Raw genomic sequence first — 26627 nt, 5'->3', positions numbered from 1 at the left:
CGGCCTTCACCAGACAAGGCATGTTTGCTCATAAACAATGCTGACAACTCATTTTGCTCAATATTCATTCCAGATCACTCGATTTTTAAAAATCAATAACGAATACTTTCCCCTCACTTTAGGCTGTTCTTGGTCAGAAACCAGTGGCAGCAGCCCTGCAGTGTTAGTGTGACCTGATTTGAAAGAGATGCCTTTCTGGGCAAGAGCTGAAAGCAGTAGAGTGCTGGAGAGGACTCTTACTGGAACATAAGAGGTGACTATCACATTGTCAGGAATTTCATGAGCCAGCTGTTAAACACAGCTGTTATTAAAACTAAATGTATAAAGTAACAAATGCATCGCATATGCATTATACTGAAAATGAACATAATATATGATCAAAAGTCATCGATTTCTAATTACTTCCCTACGTTTTACTATTATCTGTGCTCTTGAGATTATGTATATTTATTGTAATTGAATGATGGAAATGCATCTCTTCCCAACTCTGCATCAAAGGACATCTCGTTGGTAGCTTGAAATTGGCAAATGCTACAACACAGGGTGATTCTTGCAATCCTCCTTCTTCCCCCCAGTGCCTGTTGTTAATCATTTACCTGCGTAGCACTGGTTGAGACTAATCCACTCTGCAGATGCTCTGGTGTGATGGATATCCTCAGACCTAATCAATGCTGTCATACAACATATCAGAGTCCAGAGCTAATTCACACTGTTATGTAAAGTGATATTTTAAACACGTGAACTGGAGTAGTGACCAAAGGACAGTTCACAAAAGATGTTTGATGTCTAACATTTATAACAATATCCTAAGATGCCTATACTATGCCACCCAGAGACTTTTTTAAAAAGTATAGCTCAACATGTGTGGGGGTATGGTGAAGGTGGGTGGGCAGGATCTTGAACATCAGCAGAGGACTGAGAAACAGGTAAAGTAAGATTTGATCGATTACCACAGACTGTTACTTTGAGTACAAAATAAAGGGATGGCTTTTGAAAGACCCTCCTAGCTGGGTGTCTGCTGCTTCAAGTTTCTTTCTTTCTTTCTTTCTTTTTTTTTGGCAAAGTAATGTCTCTGCTTTTTGTTTATTTTATTTTATTTATTTTTTCCATTTATTTTTATTAGTTGGAGGCTAATTACTTTACAATATTGTAGTGGTTTTGCCTCTTCAAGTGTCGAACCTCTCACTGGACACTTTGTTAAAAAAAAAAGAAAAGTAAATTTATTAGCTAATTTAAGGTAAATCAAAGAGAAAGGAGTCTCTCCCTCCCCCCAACCACCTTTGCCTTAAAATTTCCCTTCAAGCACTTGTGCAAGTTACTTTTCCTCTTTGAGCACACTTCCTGATGTGTGAAAGTGAAAGTGAATTTTCTCAGTCGTGTCCGACTCTGCGACCCCACGGACTGTAGCCTACTACACTCCTCCGTCCATGGAATTTTCCAGGCAAGAGTACTGGAGTGGGTTGCCATTTCCTTCTCCAGAGGGTCTTCCCGACCCAGGGATTAAACCTGGGTCTCCCTGCATTGTAGGCAGACACTTTACCGTCTGAGCCACCAGGGAAGTCCTACGCTGAGCTTACAGAACTACTGTGAGGTTATATGAGCTTAGTGTTCAGTGAACACAGACTAACCAAATGATAATGATTCTTCTTTATATCTCCTGGGTCCTTCAAAATAGGTCCAAGATCTAATTAATTTCCCCTCTTTGAGTCTTCTTGTCCAGATTGGCTTTAGTTTCTCCCCACTGTAAAATACGTATTGGACTAGGATCAAACCAGCATTCTATTGGCCAAAGTTGGCCTGCTTGGAAGTTTTTGTTTGGCCCGTTTAAAGAGTTTAGAGGAAACCAGAGCCAATATTTCAAAATTGAGATATTTTGCATAGAAATCCAGAGTTTCATCTTATCTTTAAAAATCAAGAGATGTGGCAACAATGAGTCTGCATTCCTGCATGGCAACAATTGGCTAGAGCCAAGTGACAGCTGCCCCCTTAGGTAGAGCATGCACTCTCAATTGGCCAGACTCCATCTGGCTTGCTCTACTCATTTATATAATCTGCTTGATCCTGCAGACATCTGAATTTGTGGCCTTCTGGACAACTGGAAGCAGTCAATGCCAGGCAGGGTGCAGGCACTTGCTTGCTGAATGAGTGAATCTCCTACCCTTTTTTTTCTCGACCATTTCCTTATCAAGCCATGTTAAGAAATCCCAGTTATTGAGGAAAGTGATTGTCCCTTTGAGAAGTGAATTGAATATGGTAAACTCAGGGTACTCTAGGTTATACTGTGGTAACAAGCAACACCTATATTTCAGTGGCTTACAAAGAAGGTTTATTATTTGCTCACATACACAAACCTAGACACAAAATGAAAACATCCTCACATTTTCACATGCATGGGTAAGTACATGAGCATGCTGGTAAGTTTGCAATCATGAATCAAAATAACCTCTGGCAGATGAACAGGTGAACTCACACAGAACCCTACTTAGAGATTGATCAGCTTAGATTGCAAAACCCTATTTTCATAAGAGACATTATAAGGCCCCAGGACCCAAGAGAGTAAAGGATGGAGGGAGAGGAATATCCACCCTCAGTCAAGGAATTGCCCCCATATAATAAAAAGCCTATAAAAGAGCCTAAATGCTTTTTTTTTAATACAGTAAGAATTTTGGACATTAAGCACTTTGAAAATGCATAAATAGACAGCATTCTAGTGAATTGCCCGCTTCTGGGCTTCTAGTTCAAGAGGGAGACGCACCCCAGGTGACCAATAGGCAGAGAAATGGAGCTGGCCGGCCTGGGTCAAACAGAGGGGCTAGAAGGCTGAAGTCCTTTATCTCCATCAGGAGCTGTCAACACAAAAGAAAAGGTCAGGGCCAGGTCACATCCATTTGTCCTCCCAGCTCTCCCCTCTTTTTGTTCCACCCAGTCAAAGCTGTGTCACCTTGGACTATATTGCACAGAACTCTTCCTTGATTTGCCCATCTCAATTCTTGCTTCCTCCAATCCCTCCATCACAGCAACCACACTTCTTTTTGTCAAGCCCAGGATCTCCAAACATGCTCCTCTCTAGTTCAGACATTCCTTGGTCCCTCATCACCCACAGTTGCTGGCCAAACCTCTTAAGCCTGGCATGCAGACCTCCGTGACTGGTAGCCTCTTCCCCGCTCATCTCTTCCATCGTGTTCTAGCAGTTCCTCCAGGGTTGCCTGCTTTACTCACACTCTATATCACACTCCATTTTGATCTGGTAGTGCCCAGCCTTCCCCCTCAGCCTTCCCAGGTGTCTAGCTCTCCTCCGTCCTTCTTCTCCAGGCTCAACATTGAGATTCAGCCCCAAAACATGAATTGTGGAGGCATCCAGGCTCCACATCAAGACTGGAAGCTCCCTGAAGGCAGGAACTAGATCTCCTTCTCTACTAGACACTTATCACCTATACATGTCCTCCCCAGATCACAGCAGACTGCAGGAGTCTGGGTAGAAAGCTCTGGACTGGGAGTCAGGAGACCTGATTCTTCCACTTGATATGCTGCATGCCCTTGGTAAGTCCCTGCCATTCTCAGGGACTCAGTTTCCTTATTTCTTGACATCAGGGCAGTGAACATTTGCTTTTGAGCACAATGCTCCATAAACGCTCAGTGATTCTCTGAACAACCATCTACTGCCACTTTGAGAGTCCGACTGAGAAGCTTGGCAGCCTGGCTCCAAAGAAGTTCAATCCCCCTACCTCCCTCCAACTCTGACTTCCCAGTTAGGCCCTGCTTACCACAACGGCCTCCCATTTGCCAACTGTCCCCAACCCCTTGTTCTCCTTTCAAAGACCAGGCTACCTGGAGCAACGCAGGGCTGGAGCAGAGAGATGCAGCCAGAAGGGGCCGGGGAAGATTCTCTCAGAGCCAGCAGAGCCTCGGCTGCTTCTAGTTTTTGCTGCCACTCTGAGGAGGCAGAAACCAAGGCCTGGTTGGAAGCTTCGGGAGCCTGAAAACAGAGGATGTGAGAGAATGGGAGCTGGGAACCCACACTCCCTCCATGCCCCTTCAGTCCCCAGCTACCCTGAGGCCTTCTGCTCTTCTCCTTCACTAAGCTTGGCCCCTGCCAGGGTTCTGGACCCCACAATCTCCCCAGAGTCTGTGGCTGCAGTAGAATGGGATTAAGGGTGGCATGGGGCTGGAGGATCAGAGTTGAGTGTCTAGGAACAAGGAAAGGAGAGATCAGGGGATTTATCCCTTTGGCAGGTACATACTACCAGGGGGAAGGGGGGCCAAGATTTTACAATATCTGCATGTGGGAGTCTGAATGGCCATTAGGTGTTGTGGCTTAGACAAGTCCCTTCCCCTGCCTGGCCTGTCTTCATTTCTTTTTTTTTTTTTTTTTTTCTGTATCTTTCCTGAGACACCGATTCCTCTCAGCTTTTTTTTTTTAAAAATCCTGGAGCAACAGTAAAGATTATGGGAAATCAGAGGCGTCTGCATTTTAATCTGCAAGGCACCTGGAGAGACGTGATTACTGTTCCTGTCCCGGGACTGGTTCTTGCCCCTATATTCCCCAATCCCCAAAGGGGCTTGAAGGGCCAGCTTGACTCATCTCCAGGACACTTTCTCTGATGGTTATTAGACTCTGGCCTGGGCAAGTTGGTGTCCCTCTCCATTATGGCTCCCCTTCTCAGCAGAAGCTTCTATCCCATCCGTTTGTTTCATATGGAATAACAACCTCCAGTTGTCAAAGGCCTGTGATGTGGCAGGCCTTGTGCTAGTCCTCTTTTCAATGCTATGTTGTTGTTGTTGTTCAGTTGCTAAATCATGTCTGACTCTTTGTGACCCCATGGACTGCAGCATGGCAGGCTTCCCTGTCCTTCACTATCTCCCCGAGTTTGCTCAAACTTATGTCCATTGAGTTGGTGATGCCATCCAACCATCTCATCCTCTGTCACCCCCTTCTCCTGCCCTCAATCTTTCCCAGCATCAAGGTCTTTTCCAATGAGTCGGCAGTTCTCTATAGGTGTAGAATACTGTCCCCTCTCAGGACACTGATAGGAAATGGAGGCTCGGATATGTAAAGTCACTTGTCCAAAGTCTCACAAATTGGAAATGGCAAAGCTGGGAGAGCCCTGTCGTTGCCCCTAAGTCTGAGATGCCTGCTCCTCCTCCCCTTCCTCCACCTCGCCCCCTGCCCCCAGTTGCCCTGTACTGCCTCCATCTCCTCCTTCTAGCTCCAGAGCCTTAAGCAGAAGGTTTGGACACTCAGTAACACAATATACAAGTAGCTCCATGGTCTTTCTCACTCTACTCACCTGCTCGGCAGGGCAAGGGATCTGTGTGACTTCCTCGAAAGAGAAATTGTTAGTTGCTTCTTCAAGGGTGCTGGAGTCCAGGACAGAGACAAAGATCCCACGACCTGACCGAGCAGCAGAGGGCCTTGGAAAACTGTCTGCAGGAACAGAGAGCACAGGTTGGAGTCAGGAACCAAGCCGGCCATGGAGAGGAGATGTGGGCATGTTTTGGGACAAGGATAGGAGCCCAGAATGCCAGAGCTGAGAAGACCTTCAAGACCACCTAGTCCTCTTATTCATTTTGGGACTGAGGACTATGAGACCCGTAGAGAAGTCGTTTTCCCCCAGGGTCATATGGCAAGTTGTGGTAGGGTTAGAGATGGTACCCAGGTCTTCAGGACACAGGAAGGGCTCTGAGCAGTGGCTGAGGTCAGAGCTTCCCACACTGGCCCCAGACTCCTCCTCGGGGATTGCACAGGGATGAGCCTCGAGCTGAGGCGTGATGCTCTCCTTCCCAACTGTGAGACACTGGGGACAGCTTAGGTGAGCCTTACCCCCTGATCCCATCCCACTCTACCTCACCCCGAACCTGTCCCACTCTAGACCCTTTTTGATTTCCCAGATCTCTCCTTCCCACCAACACTTGGTAGATAATACTGATGGCATTTTATAGTTGGGGAAGCTAAGGCCTGAAGAGTAACTTTCCCAAGGAGTAAAGCCACATAGAAACTGGGTGGTAGGACTGGTGACAGAACTACTCATGCTCCCTACACCCAAAACTCCAACTCCCTCCCTGGCCAGAGACACTCACTGGGGACTCTTGCTTGAGTGCCCAACTTCTTGGCACGGCCGTGAGCTCTGGGAGAGGTGGTCCCACTCCTCATCCGTCCTCGAGTCGGGCGCCTCTTTAGGTATGGCCCCTGCTCCATCTTCAAGTCACGTTCAGCAGGCAAGCTGCTGTAGTGTTCCCTAAAGCAGGAGGATTGCGGGTCTAAGGTCAGTCACCTTTAGAGGAGGCCTACTCCCCTCCCCTTGTCAGATGCCATACTCACGAGAAGGAAACACACTTGTGACACTCGCAGGCCTGGAAGAGGCAGAGGTGCTCCTGGTCCTTGATTTGGTCAGTGATGCCATGGTTGTGGCAGCGGGCACAGCGACGCGTAGATCTTCTGGGGCCAGGTTCAATCGCCTGCGGGGCTCCGGTCTCAAGTCCAGTGGTGGAGTCGGGGGGGCAGCAGGGCATAGCAGGCATTTCATTGCGATCCATGGTTCTAGGACAAGGAGTGGAGGTCCGGGTGGGCACATGATCCCCTACCCCCTATATACTTCCTCTGCCCCTGGGAAACCCCATCTGAGGTGGCTGGATTCTTCTCCACCCCGCTCACTGCTGAAATGAGATTGCACCCTCCCTTCTTGCTCATTGTAGTCTCCTTCCCAGGAAGCCCCACTCACATATAGGCCAGTTCCAAGAAACTCTGGGCATGGGTCCTGTATACTTCCAGTCCAATTATTACTCCCCCTGCTTACCTTCACTTCACATGGACCCCTGACCCCTTCGGGCATACACATGCACTCTCGTGCCTCTTTCAACAATTACTACTTCCCTTTCTCATGCTTATCATCCTGTACTCTGCTATGCCCAACTATTATTCCTGGCATCCCTTTCCACAATTGTCTTCCTCACCTCCTGCATTCATCCACTCCCTACTCATGATTCTTATGTCCTGCACTCAATTCTATTATTGGTCTCATGTATGCCCTACATTCAATTTTCCTCTCATCTTCCATTCCAATTTTTTTCTTGCACTCTATCAAAATCTTAATTATTTTCTTGCTCCCTCTTTAAACTGACACCCTGAAATCATATCATATCATGAAATCCTATAGTCCCGCTGCATCTCAAGCCCTTCTTTCAATGATTACTTTCATTCATCCCCTCATTGATTTACCAAGTAGATGTTTGTTGAGCCCCCTATTGAACGCCAGACCCTGACCTAGTCAACAGCCAACTCCTCACTGCACTAATTGTTCTCTTGCACCAGCACACTCTCTCTGCTCTCACGCAAACCCATGCATTCCCTCCACAGCCTCCCAACAGTCTTCCATGCTCCTCCCCAACAACTTCAACAATTATGCTTGGGCACAGCTTCCCCTCCTCCCAAATCCAGAGTTCACCGCCTCCCTCCTCTCAGGCTACCCAACCGTTCCCTGTCACCCCCACCTCAGAATCATGAGGTGGGCGGGGGTGGGGGTGGGGGGACATAAGCCCTGCCCCAGTGGCCAGAGGCGAGGGGTCACGAGTCTGGAGCAAGCGATCATCCCACAGGACTTCAGCGAAGGAGGGGTGGGGTGTGGGGTGTGGAGTGGGGGGAGGGGTGGGGTGGGGCGGGGTACCTCAGGATACGAGGTATACCCGTATACGAGGTATACCTCGTATCCTGAGGTACCCTGAGGAGGTGGAGGAGAGAAGAAGGGACTGGGGCTCGGGAGCGGGGGGGTGGGGGCGGGGCGGGGCGGGGCGGGGAGGGAGGAAAGAAGAGGTGCGGAGAATGAGGGTCCTATTCCTGATGCCAGTCGATGGTTACCCCAGCCTCCAGCAGGTCAGGATCGAAGGTACTGCGACAGGAGGCCCGAAGGAAGACCCAGCTCTCGGTCCCTTTCCCGCCCTTCCTTCAACCGATAATGAGCTTCCGGCTCTGCTTTTCACCTCCCACCGCTGTGGTCAGTGACCAATGAGCTTCAGGTTCATCTGAAGGTCACGGCAAAAGCCCCGCCCGCCGTTCTCTTCACTTCCCCCCACTTCTCCTCCCGCTGGGTGGCTTTACTGGGCCTGCCGTTCGACTCCAGAAATGGAGTGGAACTTTGTGCTCCCCAAACCTTGTTTCCCAAACTCTTTGCTTTTTGGATGTGAAATGCTGTGTGCTAAGTTGCTTCAGTCGCGTCCGACTCTTTTGCGAGCCTGTGGACTATAGCCCGCCAGGCTCCTCTGTCCATGAAATTCTCCAGGTGAGAATACTGGAGTGGGTTGCCATTTCCTTCTCCATGGGATCTTCCCGATCCAGGGATCCAACCTATGTCGCTTAAGTCTCCTGCCTTGACAGGAGGAGTCTTTGCCACGAGTGGCACCTGGGAAGCCCTGTGAAACACTGTATATGCAAGCATTTTATTTTTATTTTGTTTGTAACAAGAATTTATTATTCTTATATTCAGAACAAGTAGTTTAGGAAACGAACAAGCAAAAAATTACCATTAGGAAATTTTGATAGAGTTTTAGTTTTTCTAAAAGATGCTTTTTCCTCCTCAGCTGCAACTAATCATCAGATGTCTTATAGCACTGAAGCACCAAGCAAGTCAAACTTTTTTTTATATACTCGACTTCTGACGGCTCTTATTAATAGTTCTAGAAGGAATTGGCAAAACCGTCACAATTGCCTCAAAAGTTTGTATTGAATTTCATTAAACTCAGAAAACTGGAAATCTATAGTAAGCATGTGCTTATTATACTGTGAGATTTCCCTACTGCCCCAGACATAACAGTGATTGTTTATGAGTCCTATTATATATTACAAAATATAAGCTAATATATTCTTCTCATAGAAAATGTGACCCATGGACTGTAGCCCACCAGGCCCCTATGACCATGGGATTCTCCAGGCAAGAATACTGGAGTGGGCAGCCTTTCCTTTCTCCAGGGAGTCTTCCCGACCCAAGGATCAAAACCTTGTCTCCTGCATCTCCTGTATTGGCAGGCAGATTCTTTACTGTCTGAGCCACCAGAGAAACCCAGTATATTCTGCTCATAGAGAATGCAGTAAATACAAGAATTGAAAGAACAAAATTCGTTACAGCTTCTCCACTCAAAGCTACTATAGCTGCTGCTGCTAAGTCACTTCAGTCGTGTCCGACTCTGTGCGACCCCATCCCTGGGATTCTCCAGGGAAGAACACTGGAGTGGGTTGCCATTTCCTTCTCCAGCAAGCATTTTAAACAGGCATCCTTGGTATTCTGTAAATTACTTTTACAAAATCAGCCTGTGTTTTTAAGATCCCTCCGTATCCCTATGTCAGGGACTCTCAATTCGAAATCCAATTTTGCAGCCCCAGGGAACAACTGGCAGTGTGTGGAGTCATTTTGGTCTTCATTCGTGTCTCTGAGTTCCCTGTTCCGTTCCGCAGATAAGTCGATCTATTCCTGTGCCAGTACTACGTTCTCTTAATTTTTATCTGTTAGTAAGACATCTTGATCTCTGGTGGGACAAGTCCTCACACCTTATTCATCATTTCCAGGCGTGTCTTTGCTATTCTTTGCCTGTTGTCCTTCCTAAACTCAAAAATGTCAATGTCAGGATCAGCATGTCATGTTCCCTGAAAAGTCATTTGCGGTAGATTTGGGTTACATTTTCATTGAATCTGTGGATCAGTTAAGGGAGAATTGACTATCTTTATGATACTCAGCCTTCCTAGTCACCAACATGGAATGGCTCTCTATTTTTGTGGGTCTTCTTTAACGCTGGAATCCTTCAGCTTAGTGTTTATCTTTTTTACGTTCAGATTTTGTACATCCCTTTTGTATTTATTCCAAGATACTCCCTGGCGGCTCAGACAGTAAAGAATCTGCCTGCCATGCAGGAGACCCAGGTTCAATCCCTGGGTCAGGAAGATCTCCTGGAGAAGGAAATGGCAAACCACTCCAGTATTCTTGCCTGGAGAATCCCAAGGACAGAGAAGCCTGGCGGGCTATAGTCCATGAGGTCGCAACGAGTCAGACATGATCTGAGCGACTTACACTTTCAGGATACTCTGGAATCGTGTTGCTCTGGTGCTTGATATCTGTTCAAAATGACACTTTCTATCCCTATCTAATTTATAAAAATCCATTTGACCTTTAAAAGAATATATTGATCTTAAAGTCAGCCACCATGCTAAACTCTGTGACATTTTATCATGTGTCTATAGGTGGTCTGCAGTTTTCTGTGAATCTGTGAGTAACAGAAGTAAGATAATCAGTTTACAAGTTTCTTACTGGCTGGCTAGGACATCCACTACAAGGTCAAATGGAGATGGCAAAATTGGGCATCTTTGGGTTGTTCCTAACATTAAACAGAATGTTGCCAACATTTCCATATTAAAACGGGCTTTCTGTGTTTGTTTCATTGTTTGCTCTCTCTCTTGCATTCTCTCTTTCTCCTTTTTTTTGTCTTTCCTCCGGAGCTTCCTTCTTTATTTTTTTCTTCTCACTTTTGTTTCTTCTTTCTTCCTCTCTCTCTCCCTCCTCTCTCTTTTTCTTTCCTTCTTTTGTTTTATCAGTTTAAGGAGCATCCCTTATATTTCTAGTTTAATAAGTTTGTCTTAAAAATCATGAATAGATCATTGGATTTTAACTTTGGGGCCTCTATTGAAATGACCAGGACTCTATTCATTTGGATCTGTTAATATAATGAGGGTTATTTATGAGATTTCTTTCAAAAGTTTTAGTGAAGTATATCTTATAATCAAAAAAGAATCAAAATCATAAGTGTGCATCTTAGTGAGTTTTCAAAAATTAAACATACGCATTCAGTTAGCACCTGGAGCAAGCAGCAGAATATATTAGCAACACCCAAATCTCTCTCGTGCCTCCTTCCACCAGATTTGCTCTCCTAGGATAGACGTAGCTATACATCACAGTGTAGCATCTTTTGTGTACACTGGTGGGTTCAGTTTGCTAAAGTTTTGCCTAGAATTTGCCTGTCTTCTGTTCATGAGCAAGATTGACTTGATGTTTCCCTCCTCATAGCATAATTGCTGGATCCAGGGTCAAGGTTTTCTAGTCTCATAGACTAAGTTGAGCAACTTAGTTGCCCTCTTTGCTATCCTCTGGCAGTGTTCATGTAAGATGAGTATTATCTGTCTTGAAACTTTTCATTAAAACTTGACCACTAAAGTAGGTTGACCACTAAGCTAGGACGCCTGTTTTATTTACTTTAAAAAAACTATACTGTGATGGGGAGAGGAGAGGAAAGGGTAGATGTATGGAAAGAGTAACATGGAAACTTACATTACCATAGGTAAACTAGATAGCCAACGGGAATTTGTTGCATGGCCCAGGAAACTCAAACAGGGACTCTGTATCAGCCTAGAGGGGTGGGATGGGGAGGGAGATGGGAGGGAGTCTCAAAAGGGAGGGGATATATGTATACCTATGGCTGATTCATGCTGAGGTTTGACAGAAAACAGCAAAATTCTGTAAAGCAATTATCCCTCAATAAAAAAATAAGTTAATTTTAAAAATTATACTGTGGATTATTTCAAACATTTGCAAGTAGAACTTGTATACAAATTTTCAGTCTCCAAGTTCATGACAGTAGAGTTGTGGTCCTGGAATGTGAGCTTGCAGCAGCATCACACAGAGAGCTTGTTAAAGCACAGATTGCTGAGCTCCACATCTATAGTCTCAGATTAAACGTCCTGGAGTGGGACCCAGAGTTTGCTTTTTTGACAAGTTCCCTGGTGATGCAGATGCTGTTGGAAGGGAACCACACTTTGAGAACCATTGTACGCGAGAGAAGAGTGAAGGAACCTCCGATTATCCCATCACCTAACCGCAACCAGCAACAACTTATAGCCAAACTCGATTCGCATATATCTTCTCCCCTACCCCTCTCCCCGACTATTTTCAAGAAAGCATCAGAAATTTTCTTATTTTATTGGGGACTATTTCAATGCATGACTCTAAAATATGAGCAATCCATTTTCCTCAGCTTTTTATTTTGAAAATGCATAAAGAGTAAGCATTCTTTTACCTAGGTTCCTACTATCCCATTGCTTTCTCGCTCTCTTTTTCTTCTTCCTTTTTGCTTAACCGCATAACAGTTCCAAACACTTCATCCAATTACTTCGGAATTTGTCTCCTAAGAACTAGGATACCCTCCCGTCTGACCACAGTACTGTTATCATGTCGGAGGAATTTAACAATGAGGTGATAGTGTTATCTAAGTCCATATAGAGTCCATAGTCAAATTTCCCCAATTGTCCCAATAATATCCTTTTGAGGATCCACAGTTCAATCAAGTATCACACACTGCATTCAGTTGTCATGTCTCTTTAGTATCCTGCAGTCCCAAACAGTCCCTCAACTTAAATCTTCCACGGCAATGGCATCTTCATGTCATGGAGCCTAGGCTCGTTTGCTTGTAAAGTGTCCACAGTATGCGTTTGCCTGATATTTTCCTCTTGTTTAGATTTATATCTTCAGGTTTAATATTCTTGGCAAGGATATTAAATAGGTCGTGAGCCTCACATCTGTAGGCCCCCAAGTTCAGGTTGTCTAGCTGTCATTGCTACAGTTGGCATTACTGAGTTTGATCACTTATTTAAGGTGTTGTTGTAGAGATCATTTCATGGTAAAGGTACCTTTTTGATTTATAAGCAGTCTGTGGCATGATATTTTGATACCATGTGGGTAGTCTGTTCTCCAAAAACATTCTCACCTCTTGGCCTTAGCTTTTATTCAGGGCTCTGGGTCTGGTTTGATTATTGCTTTGGTGGTCGGAAACATGGTGATTCTCTATTTCTGTTTTCTAGAAATTCCTTTCTAGTTTTAATTAGTGGGCATTTTGCTGTAAAGTTGAGCACCTCAGCCTCCCAACCCCTTCCATTGTTGTTGTTGCTGCTGTTGCTGTGTTTGCAACAACAAATAAAGAGGAAAAGCTATTTATTTGCTGTGTTCAAAGAAATATGAAGAAAGCAAAGTGAACGATATGAAGAGAAATGTAAGCAAATATAAGACGAATTAAAAAAGAATTTCCTCTAACAGTCCAAGAAGAATGATAAAATCTGTTGCCTGAAATCGGAAGTGACTGTTCAGCAACAACTAGAAACAGTTTTTTTTTAACAATTATTAAGAGAACCTGGGTTATAAATTTGGCCAGCTATAAAGTAGCTTGGATCTTGGGCACACGCACACACATATGCACTCACTCTGTCTCTCACACACAGACATTTTAAATGGAGATATAGTAAAACAATAAATAAACAAGTAAATAGGGCTTCCCCAATGGTTCAGCAGGTAAACAATCCGCCTGCAGTGCAGGAGACACAGAAGACACGAGTTCGATCCCTGGGTTGGGGAGACCCCGTGGAGGAGGAAATGGCAACCACTCCAGTATTCTTGCCTGAAAAACCCCATGGACAGAGGGGCCCAGCGGGCTACAGTCCAATGCGTTGCAGAGAGTCAGACATGGCTGAGTGACTAAGCACAGCACATAGAAAAAAATAAAAGTAAATACATTATTATTACAGTTACAGAATGTATGTTAGAGAATTGCAGGACCATATCCATCATTTTACGAAAAGCCTAAGATCTGCAACTAAGCCCATATAATACAGGACCTTTCCAACAATATGAAAGAGCGATTGATTCAAACCATGAAAAAAGTTCAAACACCTTACTTTTCAAATACCTTCTTCTCATGAGTCATGCTGCATGAAACCTTGGCCGATTAATATTCTAGGTACAGTTTTTTCTCCAAGGACTTTGCAATCTGCAAAGATGTGATTATAGCCTAAAAATTTTGAACTTGTGGAGTAGATATCAGGGAATCATTTCCATCACTTAGAAAAGAATTTGAGCTAATTACAAAAAAAAGGTTACCCCAAAATAGTTTCTGTATGAAGGACATCAATCCAGCTGCTGTGTCGGAAATTTACTTTACAATATTGTGACGGGTTTTGCCATACATCAACATGAATCGGCCATAGGTGTGCCCCCTCCATCCTGAACACCCTTCCCACCTCTGCCCCCCTCCCATCCCTCTATGTTGTCACAGAACAGTGGCTTTGTGTGCCCTGCTTCATGCATCAAACTTGCACCAGTTTATCTATTTTACACGTGGTTTCTAAAATAGACTATTTCACGAACATAGTCACTGCAGTCATTCAGCAAATGCAGTGAATCACTGCGGGTTTATTTTGTCAGGCTCGCTGGAGGTTTGTAAGTTTCATTGATCTTTTCAAAGAAGGAGATTTTTGTTTCATTGATTTTCTCTGTTGCTTTTCTGTTTTCAATTTCATTGATTACTGGGGTCATCTTCTGTATCCCCTTCCTTCTGTTTGCTTTGGATTTATTTTGCTGCTGCTTCTAGTTTCCTGAGGTGAGAACTTAGATTATTGACTTGGTGCATTTCCCTTTCCATAATGTAAGCCTTTACTGATGTAAATTTCCCTTCCAGCAATGCTTTAGCTTCATCCCACAAATTTGGGTATGGTTTGTAACCATCTCCATTCAGTTCAAAACATTTCTTAATGTGCTGGAAAACTTTTCTTTAGCCCACGGAATGAGCGGCCTCCTTACTACTGAGTGGTGGTGAAAGTACTGAAATCATCCAAGCAGGGATGGGGAGGGTTGCCATCTTACTGACAAGTGGAGGTGTAATTCCAGAGTCTCCATGTGTTTGAGTTCCACTGATGTGGTGAAGAGGGGAAGATGGCTCCTGTTTCCCCCAGTAAAACGTGGAATTATGGATTCCCCGCTAGACCTTCGCTGGCTTGGTGGTGGGTGGGGGAGGGCGGCAGGGCTGGGGAGGTGGCGAGGGGGCTGGCAGGCCACAATCCTTCCCCCCGCCCCCCTTTCCATACTGCTTGGCTGGAGTAGAGCAGTCATGCACAAAACCTTTTCTGTCTTGTCATTCTTGATCCTTACGTTAGAGAGAGCAGACTTTTCTTTCTGTTTCAGCTGGGTTTCATTGCTGCTGCTGCTGTTATCACTGTTGTTTTGTCTCCACCTTTCAGCATTTCTCTCAGTAGCTGGCTTCTTCAGCTCCAAGCCTGGGATATATGATGCAGAAAGAAAACCCAGGGAACTCACCACCGTGTCCTTTCTCAGGTTCTGAGATCCTTAGTTGATCCACCTTCTCCTCCCTGCATTGCAGAGCCTTATGTTTATTTTATATATGGCACCCAGGGTTTTAAGTGGTACTTAGTGGGAAGAATAGGAAACGTTCATCCACACTATCTTCCCAGAAGCAGAGTTGTCCATATGAACTTAATTATAAATTTTTACTTTTAGCTCATGTTCAAGTTTAAAATTCAATTTAAATTAATTAATTTTAGTCCAACTTAAATTAATTTTAGTCCAACAGTGTTTAAAATTAAAATCAAATATACTTTTTGAATTTAACCTATCCATCTTTGATTAAAAATTATAATTGCAAGAAACAAGCAGTTCTATCTGAGAATCCATTTGAAAATACGCACACACACACACACACACACACACACACAAACGCACACACAAAATCCATGTGGCTTGAAAAGATAGAAAATAACATTCAGAATATTCCCAGATAAATCAGGAATAATTAAAATGGTTTCATCATCGGTAAATCCCAAATTTTGGGTTAGAAGGATACTTTCATGGGGAAAGTTTTCAGTTCCTAATTTTGGGTATTTTTCCAAAAGTCTAAGGTATATCTATTTTGCTGAGTTAATATTCAGAAACATATTATTCATCTTTAAAATAAAAACGATTGTTTCTGTGCATGTGTGCTAAGTCACTTCAGTCGCGTCTGACTCTTGTGACCCTATAGACTTGTGGCTCACCAGGCTCCTTTGTCCATGGGATTCTCCAGGCAAGAATACTACAGTGGGTTGCCATGCCCTCCCACAGGGGATCTTCCCCACCTGGGGATTGAAGCCATGTCTCTTATGTGTCCTGCATTGGCAAGCAGTTTCTTTACCACTAGCACCACCTGGGAAGCCCAGCTATTCCCATAAAGGTTGCTCACGTGACAATCAAGAAATCCAGTAAATGTGGCAAATTGGTCACTCGGTAAACTCACTAATTTTAGTGAAAGTGAAAGTCTCTAGGTCGTGTCCGACTCTTTGCGACCCCATGGACTATACAGTCCATGGAATTCTCTAGGCCAGAATACTGGAGTGGGTAGCCTTTCCCTTCTCCAGGGGATCTTCCCAGCCCAGGGATTGAACCCAGGTCTCCCGCACTGCAGGCAGATTCTTTACCAACTGAGCTATATTAGGGGCTTTAGTGGAGAAGCCCCCTCTCCACTAATTTTAGGAGAGACGCAAATTTTGTGGTCACCCACCATCACAAAACATAACAGGGAAAATCCTAGACAAAGGGATTCTCTGTCTCTCTCTCTCTTCCGCTCTCTTTCTCTCCAGGCCACTGTTCATCTGTGAAAATGCATGCCGGGGGTTGGGGGGGGGGGGGCGGGGAGCTCATTGTTGGCCAAATGAGACAAAGGGATTATGAACCTCTTAATGTGGGTCACTCTTACAGATTTTGTGTGTTCATGGCATTTCAGAGGTTGATCGACGGTAATTAAAGCTAACATTTGTGGGAGGAGGGGTCATTAGCTTATTGCTAATTGGTGTAGATAGTAAACTAAATGCTTTACAAACTTTGCCACGTTTAATCCTTGCAACCCCCCCTCCCCCACTCCCCTGTTATTATCTTCAGTTTGGCCAACTGGGACTCTGAGGCTGAGAGAGACTAAGTACTTTGCCCAAAGTCACACAGCTAAGAAGTGGCAGAGCCAAGTTTCCAATTAAAAATCGTCTCTCTTAAATATTCTATTGTCATTGGGGGTGGGGGGCTCTTTCCAGACATATTTATCAAAGGCACCAGGATATCTTCAGAAATCAAGCCCTGAACAAACTGGCTGTGAATACATTAGCAGGCACCTCCTGTGGTTCAAAGGGTTTTACAGACACACATATTGCATGTAAACTGGGGTTTTAGACTGCCATTGAGGATCTTTGATCGATGACCATGTCAGATATGCAGAGACTGATTCAAAAGGAGAAGGATGGAGCTATATTTCCATACCATGGTGTGAAGAGTGGTCTCTTGGGTCCTTCCTACTTTTGGGTGAAACCCAAAACTCTTATCAATAGCCAAAAGGACAGTGGGCTCCATCAATATAAAAACAAGCCATTTCAGTGGAAGATACTGACTTGGTGCTATGCAATTATGAAAACCAAGACTGGTTGTTCAAATGAATCTCTGTTTCTAATTCTTCATATGGGTGATAGCGGCAGCCACTCCCCTCCCCATCTGCACTCTTATTCCCTTGAAGCTCTCAGCTTCCTGAAGTGACTGGAGGTGAAATTAGCAGTGAGCAGAGATGTTAGTCAGGCTTGCTGTCAAATATCTAGGTGAAAGCCTGGTTATAGTTAAGGCACGGTGGCCAAAAATAATTCCCGTTGAACTGAACTAGGATATAATTTGGTGATCAGACATAGGCTTGGCAATCATTATGCTTCAAATGTTCTATTTAAATGGAATCTATTTGAGAGTGACAGCTTTGAAATCAAAGATGGCGTCTTAGACATCTTTGCTTTGACCTTCTGTTGTGGAGCCTTTCACATGGCTGGTGGCCCAAAAAGTTATTTCTTGAGAGACATGTAAGTACAAGCACAGTGTACTGCACAGCAACAAACACACTGATAGGTAAGCACAGTGAAAGATTGTACAGGAAGTCAGCCAAAATGTCAGAAGAAGGACTGCTGAAAATTCTCTCCTCTCTGAAAGCAATGAGAAAACTGGAAAAGAGGTTCAGAATCAATGTTGGCAGAACTCTAAAAATTCACCAAAAGTATGCAACACCCTTAGGTATGTTTATTCTAGAAAAACAGCCTAATCTCAGTAGGAAGAGTGAGCTAGGTGGCGTTTCAAGTAGTCCTGTTCTCATGCCGCTCTATCCAACTCTGTGGTAGCCTTGAATGCTGAAAGTGAAAGTCGCCCAGTCATGTCCAACTCTTAGCGACCCTGTGGACTGTATAGTCCATGGAATTCTCCAGGCCGGAATACTGGAGTGGGTAGCCTTTCCCTTCTCCAAGGAATCTTCCCAACCCAGGGATTGAACCCAGGTCTCCTGCATTGCAGGCGGATTCTTTACCAGCTGAGCCACAAGGGAAGCTCAGCTTTGAATGCTAACAGCCTGCAATCATGGTGAAAACCGGCAGCCTGACAGCCACCAGAGGGAGCAGAAATGGGACAGGACTCCTGCAGAGCCTTGTTCCCAGATAACGTTCCCAGGTCGTTAGTTGTCCTGTCTAGTAGTTCCCTAGAAGACCCCACTTGGGTGGCTTTCTCTGACTCAGAGCTTACCCAGTTTGAAATCCTTTTCCCCTGATGGCATTTGTCAAGAACACCTAGAGGCACAAACTGAGTCCAACAATACATTAAAGGGATCATACTGAGTAATACTTAGAAAATACTTAGTAGTCTACAGAAAACAAAATCATCTCTCAGATCTGATATGTAATTTAACCTGGTTGCAGGACAGAAACTCAATGGGAAAAAGTCCTCTCTATTTCAGCATACCAGGAACAAGTAATTGGAGATGGAAGAAATTTAAATATCACTTACAACAGCACTAAAATAAATGAAATACCTATTAAGAAGCTTAATGTAGTATGTGCAAGACTCATATACAGGTACCTATAAAATATTGTTGAGAAAAATTAAAGAAGATGCAAATTAAATGGAGATATACTATGTTCATGGATCAGAAGACTCCAGAAGGTTTAAGATGTCAAGTCTCTAGTAATTCATCTATCGATTTGCCATAACCATAATTAGAACGAAAAGTTACTTCTAAAACTTATATGGAAATGCAAAGGACATAGAATAGCCAAAGCCACTTAGAGAAGAACAAAGATGAAGGACTTACGGTACCAAATTCCCTGACTTAATGTGAACCTATAGTAGTCGTGACAGTGTGGTATTACCATAAAACTAGATGTATGGATCAGTGGATAAAATAGAAAGCCCAGAAATAGACATATGCAAAAATATGGTCACTTGATTTGTGACAAAGGTGCTAAGATAATTAAATTAACTGATAATTAACCAATAGAGCTGGAGAAAGGGACTCTCGGAATGGAAACCACCAGTAAACGTCAATACCTCACACTGCATGCAAAAAACCCTCGGAATAAATAACAGAGCTAAGTGTAAGTTGTAAACCTACAAGAAAATATGGGAGAAAACCTTTGTGCCATGAGGTTAGGCAAAGATATCTTAGGGAGAACATTCATTCAAAAACTGAATCATAAAGGATAAATAATCAACGGACCATCATGAAAGTTAACAATACTCAAAATCTTTTGCTTCTCAAAATCCAGGGCTCTGTATCTCTGTGTGGCACCACTTTTTACCCCTATACTTAAGCCGCATGACTGACCTTCTACTGAAACCCTAGAAGAGAAATCTGAATCTACTTATTTTCAGTTGCAAAATCTGCACTTTATTGTCTCGGGCGACTGCTTGCAAAGCTCTCCCCTTTCTCTATCTCCTGGCCAACTTCTTTCTTCACTCATTTCAGGCATGCCTTCTCTGGGAAATCTCTAAGACTCCATTCCAACTCTCAAGGCTGGTGGCTGCCCCTCCTCCATCTTCTCATAGCCATCTCCCTCTATTGTTATCATCCTGGGTTTTTTTCTTTCTCGCTTTTTTTTTTTTTTGGCTTCTCTCCCACTGAATGACTTGAAGCAGTAACAGAACCTCATCCATTTCTATAACCTCAGACCATGACCTGTGGTAGACTCCTGGAGACAATCAATCAGTCCTGTATCCTCACATGTATATAAAAGATGTCTTCCTAAGCAACACCATTATTTCAAACACCAGATCAAGACACTTAGGCCACCTACATACTCTTTTCCTTCCAGTTACTCTTTGCAGGGGGCTCCCTTGAAGTCAGTGGAGCAAAGCCTCATAGTTCTAGGTGATAAACAGGGGCCACAACTAGGCAGATTTCTCTTAAAATCCAAGTGTCAATGATGGAATCTCATATAACATAGGACTAGGTAACAAGGAGCTCTCACCTCAGTTGTTCTGCTTTCAGGTTAGTCCAGGCCAGGCCCTTCCCCTTCCCCTCTGTCCCTCACATTTTCCAAGCCCTCCCCCCACCCACCAGGCCCCAAATCACCTGTCCACTACCCACCAGATGCTGGCTGTCTCACAGACATGGCATCTCACATAATCGGCAACCCCCCCCCCACCCCGAGAGGAACAACTCTGCTCTTGATTTGGACTGTGGATGCCATCACGAAGTTTACCCTCCTTTCTTTGATAACCCATTTGGACCCATATACCTCCCCGGGGCTTCTAGGTACACAGTCCTATGAATGTAAATGTGGGGAGGGTCCACATGCACACCCCTGCCTATCACATCCCCACCAAATGACAACTCACCATCTGCTTTTTTTCTTCAGCAGTCTGAAACCTGGCTTGAGCCTGCTGGGAGGTTCAGCGGAAAGAAGAAAAAGAGAGACAGAGAGAAGGGAAGGGTGGGAGTAAGAGACACAACAACAGAGGGGATGTCACATACCAGAAATGTATCCACTGCTTGAGCACATTGCACTGGGTTGCAGGAGGGAGGAAAGACAGGGCGGGGCCAGAGGGGCTGGAAGGATGTGGAGGAGCCAGCTCCTCAGCCTCTTTGCACACAGCAGAGTCAAGAGCTTAGCTGGTCTCTTCAAAGAAGTCCTGTTGGTCACTACACACACATCACACCTTCCTAGAAGCAGGATCTTCATTCCCTTCCTTCCACCTCCTGACCTGGCAAGTCTGCTTTCCCTCTCGTGTCATGGAATGTCAGCCCCTGGGGCTGGGATGTGGTCTGTAGAGGTCACTGTTGTATCCCCAGCATCTGGAACAGTGTCGCAGCGCACATACTACTTGTTGAATGAGGCAATGAATGTCAGGGAAGGCAGGGAGATTAGGATGAGGCCGTTCTCCTCTCTCACCCTCTCTGTCTCTTTTCCTGCAGAACATGAAGAGCCAGCTTAAAAACACTGAGGAATTTGTGGTTTTGTCTGACACCATGTAGAACCCATCCAATGACACAAGCTTGCTCAGGGAGCCTGCTAGTCCCCAAGGGTGTTGGAGAGGCCAGTTCCAGAGAGCCCTCACCTGTTTCACCAAGTCCTTCAGGTGAGAGGCTCAGAGCCAGCCTCTGCCTCTCTCGCTGCTCACAGCCAAGCCAACATGCTTCCCCTTCCTGCTTGACCTAGAGAGCCCCCAGGCCAGGCCTGCCTTCCCCCAGGGTTCCCAAGGGTTCAACTGTCACTCCGCTTTCCTTTGTAGGGGAGGATATCAGACACTGGGAAGCTGAGACCTCAAGTCCTACAGACACAGACTCATGAACGGTGACCAAGCTCCCTCGGCTGCCACCTATCCCTACTTTCCCCAGTTTCTCGGTCACTGGGCCTGAAGTAAATACTGGCACACTGGACTGTTTTCACTTCACCTTTATAGCTATGAAGCTTTCGACACTGGCTCCAGCCTCAGGTGGATTGGGGGTCGTCAGTGGTGGTGGTGGGGTGGTGAAGGGTGGGAGATAGCATCTCACTTAGCCCTTTAAGGCTGTACTAGCTCCTCCTTGGGGCAGTGCCACTGGTTCCTCAGTCATGGTTACAATAGACTTCAGCCAATAAAGAGTGAATTTTCCACAGCAGAGAGCTCTGACCCTCATGGGGCAAGGACTAAGCCAGGAATGAGAAAGGAGTAACATCTCTCTTCTCTTGACACCACATGAGTCTTCATGTCTGAGAATAACTGTGCAGTGGTTATATGGAAGGGGATGGGGGAGGTACACGTGAAAAAAAATCTCTAGATCCAAAGAAAAACTCTTAGCCCCACATACATAGAGTCAACTCTCAAGCACACCCACTCTACACAAGACAGCCCCTCCAACAGGCAACTTCATCCTTAACTGCAGATTATTCATTTTCATATGATGAAGTTTTTTTTTTTTCCTTCCTAAGGTGACCTTGATATGTATTACAACATAATATCAGCAGGGCAAGTCTGTCCCAGGGATTGGAACATATTTGTCCCTTTTAACCCAACAACATATGAAGGGCCTGTTAGGTGTTGCAACACCAAAAATCACCAGGCAGCAGATAAACATGTAGGATGTGCTCTTCAGTATCAAAGAGGATAACTGGCACATGCCAAATATTCTTTTCTCTTAACTCATGTAGTCCCCTATTCAAGGCCAGGAGTGGGGGAAAAAGTGCTTGAACAGCACCTGCTATGTGAAGTAATTGTCCTTTAGTTGTTTAGAGGCCCAATGCCTTTGAGCACTAATGAATCCCAGGTGGTATAAGGCTCTGGTAGGAAACAACATTTGGGAGTCTGATAGATAGCTGTTGCATAGCCCTTTTCCTACATCCCTGGGGGACAGCCAAGGTGGGACCCACAGATACAGAATCATAGTGTGATTGGTTTGCTTTAGGTCTAGTGGCTCAGCAGCTATTCCTGGTGGCCTACGATCCACCCATTTCCCCACATGGCTCTGTTCTCCTGGGCTGGGCCCTAGCTCATGGGGGTGCTCAGTTCCATATCACTGCTTCTCCCAAAGGAGCTGAGATCTCATATCCTGGGGCTCTATCCTGTCCAAAAGACGTGAGAAGCTCCAACTTCCAGCGTCTGGGGAGCCTGCTGGGCTTTTGCTCCTTTGTAGCTGCTGTTAACTTCTCACGTCAGTCACTGGACACCACTGAGGCTTACAGTGTGTGTCTGTGCCCATGTGTGTGTTTGTGTAAGTGTGTGTGTTTAAGATGTGAATATTTGTAGAAACAAGGAATTACATGGTGAAATCTGGTGGGTAAACACAGGGCAGGGCTCAGCAGCCCCACTGGAAACCCAAGCAACAGAGAAGAGATTTTATACAGCAGGACATGGCACCAAGGAGTCCTCACCTCTCTTCCTCATCCTTGGCACAACCCCACCCTGGCTGGGTTTCTCGAATCTGACCCTAACATTTTCCAAGCCCTCTAGGCCCAGAGCCATCTGCCGACTACTGGCCAGACACCGACTGACACCCATATACAACACTATATACATCATCTCCTGAAAGGAACACCTCTGCTGTTGATTTTACCTCAGGCTGCCATCACCCCTCTCAGCCCCTCTTGGCTTTGATGCACCATGTGGCCCTACCTGCCTCCCACTTTGTACAGGCCTTTGGATTCTGCAGCCTCACAGCAAGAGGTCGTTTCCTCTGCCGGGACCCCAGACTCACAGGCCGTTGCCCCATATGCCTCCCCATCAGCATCCCTCTTCTCCCTACCTGGGAGGACCATAGTCTCTCTTGCAAGTCCTTGGGCAAGTCCTTCCTCCCGTTTGGGCTTGGCACTTAAAGAAATGTTTGCCTGGATTTTCACTAAGTCATGTTCTCCTAGCTGTGTGCATCCTTAAGACTTCTGGTCCTTCTCTGTTTGTGGAGGGCTCAGAATCAACTGGAAAGCACCAAATACAACTCTTCCTCCTGTCAGCCATGACTAGGAATGAGTGAACTTGTGCATCTCAAGAGGGGCCCTGTTACCCCTTGAACAGTCAGATGAACCATCAGAACACACAGGACAACTGCGTGGAGGAAGTGGACAGACAGGTCAGCATTAGGGAGAGGTGTGGGTCATCAGTTTTCCATCTTTGTTTCTGAAACATGACTGAGCTCTCCTCCTTTGTATTCATCCCTCTGACCCCCAAATGCATCGTGACACAATCCCTGAACCCTGGGGATAGCTCAGGTAGGTGAAGAAAGTGGGCAGTTCCTCAAGAGACAGTGTGGGGTCAGCAGGATCTCCTGGCTCTTATGGTGAACAGATGACCATTGGAGCCTATGAGTGAGGACGAGATTAAGCATGGTTTGTTTGAGTTTTTTTCTTTTTCTTCCTTTTTCTACCCATCCACCCTCATTCCCTCTGGAGCTATATCCCAGTGAATCCTGGTCAACCTTAGGAAGGGAGCAACATTTTTCTTCAGCTCTGCCAAACATTACACAGCCTGCGGCATTACAGGGGCTTCCTATGTATTCAGTTTACTCTCCGGTCTTCCAAAACAAGGGGAGTTGTGTGAACTCCATTCTGAGATCACCTCACCAGCAAGGGGCAGAGTCAGAATTCTGTCCCTGGCTGATCTGGAGCAAGGGCCCCTCCGTTACAGCAATGCAGTCTGGATCCCACTGTCCCCAGCTAGGAGCCCTGGGCTGCCAGTCTGCTCTGTATCACGGTTCATCCTCTGAGGGCCAGTGATTCTGTACTTGCAGTCCTGCACCCAAGAAAGCTAAAACACTAGAGGGTCAGCATTCCTAGGTGACTGGATCACCTGGAGACAGTTGCCACTACTCAAGGTCCAATCTCATACCATACCACACCACACCGCACCACGCCACACCACACTGGGGGATTATTTATGTTAATAGAATGATGATGGTAATCCAATGGAAAAAGAAACAACATCTGCTGTACCCTTTACCTGTTGCTCCCTGAGGCAGTTCCACAGACCTCTGGGGCACACCTCAGAGTGCTCTGAAAACCACAGATCTCGTGCAAAATTTGGAGTCTAATGGTGGGCCTTTCAAGCACAGAAATAATAAGAGGGTGGGCCTCATTGAGGTCCCCATCAAATCATATTAATCTTCCATTTTCTTACAGTACGGGGAAAGCTGCATCTCACTGAGACCCCCCCAGTGTGCGGTCCTCAGTTTCCCAAGGCAGGGAGTTCATCATTCAATGGAGAGCACACTCTTTTTCTTTTTTAAATTAATTAATTTATTTTAATTGGAGGATAATTACTTCACAATATTGTGATGCTTTTCTGCCATACAGCAACATGAATTGGCCACAGGTTTACATGTGTCCCCTCCATCCTGAAGCCCCCTCCCACCTCCCTGAGAGCACACTCTTGAGGACCACAACCACAAAAGGCTGGCCCATCCTCCCTGTGCCAAGCATACAGAGGGACTCTCTTTTTCTGTGACTCCGGTGTGAGGAAATGTACTGACATCCTGCCAGTGGGGGCCAAGGTGGGATTTACTTATATCCACAACCCTGCCAGTCGATTTTGTTCTTCACTGCCCATCCTCAGACACTCCTGGTCTCAACCACAGACAAAAGACAGGCAGACAGAGAAACTGCCCCTACTCACTTGTTGGATTTTCAATGTGTGCTGGAAGTCGTGGACAAGGGAGTGGAGGGAAGTGACATGATTTGAGATATGTTTTACACAGGACAGATAGTCTTAGGTGGACCAGGGTGGAGGGACAAAGAGGGGCCAAGGCTGATACCCAGGTCTCCAGCTTGAGTGACCTGTGCCCTGGGGTTGCCATTCACCAAAGCTGGGGATCACAAGTGAGAGGCGGAAGACATCAGGTCTAGACTTAGACTCTTACTAAAATTCACAGAGCTGATGGGATGGTAGAAAGCTACCTAAATACGCTTGCAATGACAGAGGAAATCAACAAAATTCCATGCCACTTGGGAGTGGATACATATGCTGTTTCACTTTATATTTCTACATACATGATAATGCACATAATAAGTGTGTTATGTTTTGGTGTATGGTGTGAGGGTGGGGTTCAAACTCAGTGGTAACACTACCAGGCATATGATCACCAGTGGGCATTTAATAATGAAGAGTTGGAACAGTTACCATCCATTGCAATGGACTAAAAGCAGCTCCATTTCTTCTGCCATTGACTGAACTGGGTTGGACTTGTACCACTCTCAGTGCTTTCTAATATCTCCCAGTGCTGTTGGATTTACCTCGTCAGTATCCACAGCATTCCTGAAGGGTTGACAGGGACTTTGGGGTGGGGGTGGGGTGGGGAATGATGAGTCCAGGGAACTGGACTGGAACTGGAACAACAGCTTCTGTCTCACAGAGAGGCTGTAAGGATTAAGTGGGATGCCCTTTCCACAGAGCAGCTGGTGTTGAACCAGGCCCAGAGCCAAGAGAGCAGTTTCTTTGAGGTCAGGCACTTTGGGCAGGCTCTGGGTCACATTTGTACCCCCATTCCCCGCCCCCAACCTGTCCCAGCAGCCAATAGCCTGAAAATCATGAATACACGCAATAGCTGAGAGCTTGCAGTGAGGAGAGCTATGGGTTGCCGGAACGATTGCTGGAGATATAACACATCTCCTTCCCTTCTAACCCAGCTAAGGTCAAAGATCTCCCCCCAACCCAACTCTGTGAAATGAGGGCCAGAACTATCATTTTGGTTTTAGAGAAGTGACCAGGAGAGATTCAGCTACTTAGCCAAAGTCACAGTCAGGGATGGGTCTGGTCCTGGCCCCCATATCTCCTTCTGTTCAGCAGGCCTGTTATCATGTCCCATTCTTCTGAGATACCTTGTCTCGGAGGTTTAAGTAGGCATGCCCCTCTACGGGTAAAAGGCTCTAGTCTTGCTGTGTGCTTTATTCCTTCTGTGCCTGGGAGGAGGCAGATGTGAAGGGGCTTTAGTGTTGGCTGACAGCCTGTCATGGGCCCAACTCATTACACAGCTTTTGATTCTTGCACACACGTAGGTGAGGATCTCAGGTTGGCATCAGGGAGCAAATCACT

At 45.5% G+C, this 26627-nt stretch overlaps 1 protein-coding gene across 1 annotated transcript; it reads right to left on the bottom strand.

Moving 5' to 3' along the window:
* Nucleotides 1-2312: 2312 nt before the first annotated feature.
* On the bottom strand, nt 2313-20598 carry LOC122434938 (doublesex- and mab-3-related transcription factor C2-like). The gene is made up of 6 exons (XM_043458743.1): nt 20469-20598; nt 6320-6538; nt 6079-6236; nt 5289-5425; nt 3829-3976; nt 2313-2846 (listed from the first exon to the last, which is right to left on the bottom strand). The coding sequence occupies exons 2-6, from the start codon at nt 6532-6534 to the stop codon at nt 2800-2802; spliced, it is 705 nt and encodes a 234-aa protein (XP_043314678.1). The 5' UTR covers nt 6535-6538; nt 20469-20598; the 3' UTR covers nt 2313-2799.
* Between the last annotated feature and the right edge of the window lie 6029 nt (nt 20599-26627).

The sequence above is a fragment of the Cervus canadensis genome, chromosome X (genome assembly GCF_019320065.1).
Source record: "Cervus canadensis isolate Bull #8, Minnesota chromosome X, ASM1932006v1, whole genome shotgun sequence".
In the NCBI taxonomy this organism is placed as follows: Eukaryota; Metazoa; Chordata; class Mammalia; order Artiodactyla; family Cervidae; genus Cervus; species Cervus canadensis.
Note: the sequence above shows the minus strand (reverse complement) of the source record. Positions and strands in the feature narration are given on the sequence as shown.